The sequence below is a fragment of the Aplysia californica genome, unplaced genomic scaffold (assembly GCF_000002075.1).
Source record: "Aplysia californica isolate F4 #8 unplaced genomic scaffold, AplCal3.0 scaffold00161, whole genome shotgun sequence".
NCBI lineage: Eukaryota > Metazoa > Mollusca > Gastropoda > Aplysiida > Aplysiidae > Aplysia > Aplysia californica.
Window position 1 is genome coordinate 911066 of NW_004797431.1, and position 1161 is coordinate 912226.

The following is a 1161-nucleotide window of genomic DNA, read 5'->3' on the forward strand; positions in this document are numbered from 1 at the left end:
CCCCCCCCAATCCGTATGGTACATACCTGGAATGCAAAAGTTGTTCTGATTTTGTAGACTTTTGGATAGCAACCGGATGCCAGTGGACACTTCTCGGAGTGTTCAAAGAGAAATGGGCGGAGCTAGTGTCTCTGAGAGGGGCGGGGCTTGGGGTGACTGATGAGAGGGGACGGAGCTCTAGACGAGGGGCCGAGTGGTGCTTTCGTAGTTTTTTGTCTGTTGTGGGTCGGAAAACAGGGGGATGGATCAGGGAGAAGGGGGAGCTTTGTCCACAGCGTGAGGGGGCAGGGTTATGGCTCGTGACCTTGACCACAGGGTGTACGTGAGAGGTGAGGAAGATGGCGTTCTTTTTATAGCTTGGTAGGTAGTGCCAGTCGCTGTGGAGGAGCCTCTGTAACAGCTGAACAGACAGGGAGAGAACAGCTGTAGTAAACAAACATACAAACAAGTTATCTACAGACAGATAGAAAACAGCTGTAGTAAACTAAAAAACAAATAAACAAACAAACAAGTTATCTACAGACTAGACAGGAAGATAACAGCTACATACTACATGTATAATAAAGAAACAAACAAATTAAGTTATCTCTACAGACAGAGAAACAACTAAACAGACAAGGAGACAACAGGTGTTGTAAACAAACAAACAAACAAATAACCAAACAAACATATTCTACAGACAGGGAGACAAAAGTTGTACGAAACAAAACAAAACAACCCTCAAAAAACAAGTTGTAGAAATCTACAGATAAAGAAACAAATGTGTAGAACTAACAAATAAGTTATCTAAAAACAGGAGCAGGCATTTTAAACAAACAGAACAAAATACATGTACACATGTACATGTAAAAGAAACCACTTGAAATTGAACGGCATGTGTATATATGTACATGTATGCACATGTATAACGACTAACAAAATAAAACAAGAACCTCCCCACCCAACCGTCTAATCGGCTTAATCATCTTATTGTAAGCGGACGTTTCATTGCTTGTATGTTAGAGCATGAGTAGGTTACTGGTGTAGGAAAGTATGTCTTGTTATCTTGTACTGGGCTAGATAGAAAGATCGTTAGATAGACAGACAGATAGACAGACAGACAGATAGACAGACAGACAGATAGACAGGCAGACAGACAGACAGACAGACAGACGGACAGAG

The 1161-nt window shown here is 41.8% G+C and overlaps 1 protein-coding gene across 1 annotated transcript; it reads right to left on the reverse strand.

Annotated features, from left to right (window-relative positions):
• Positions 1–24: 24 nt before the first annotated feature.
• On the reverse strand, positions 25–402 carry LOC106011682 (the record flags this gene model as incomplete). The annotated part of the gene is given in 1 exon segment (XM_013082135.1): positions 25–402. A coding segment is annotated over 1 exon segment (378 nt), but the record flags the coding sequence as incomplete, so codon positions are not given.
• Between the last annotated feature and the right edge of the window lie 759 nt (positions 403–1161).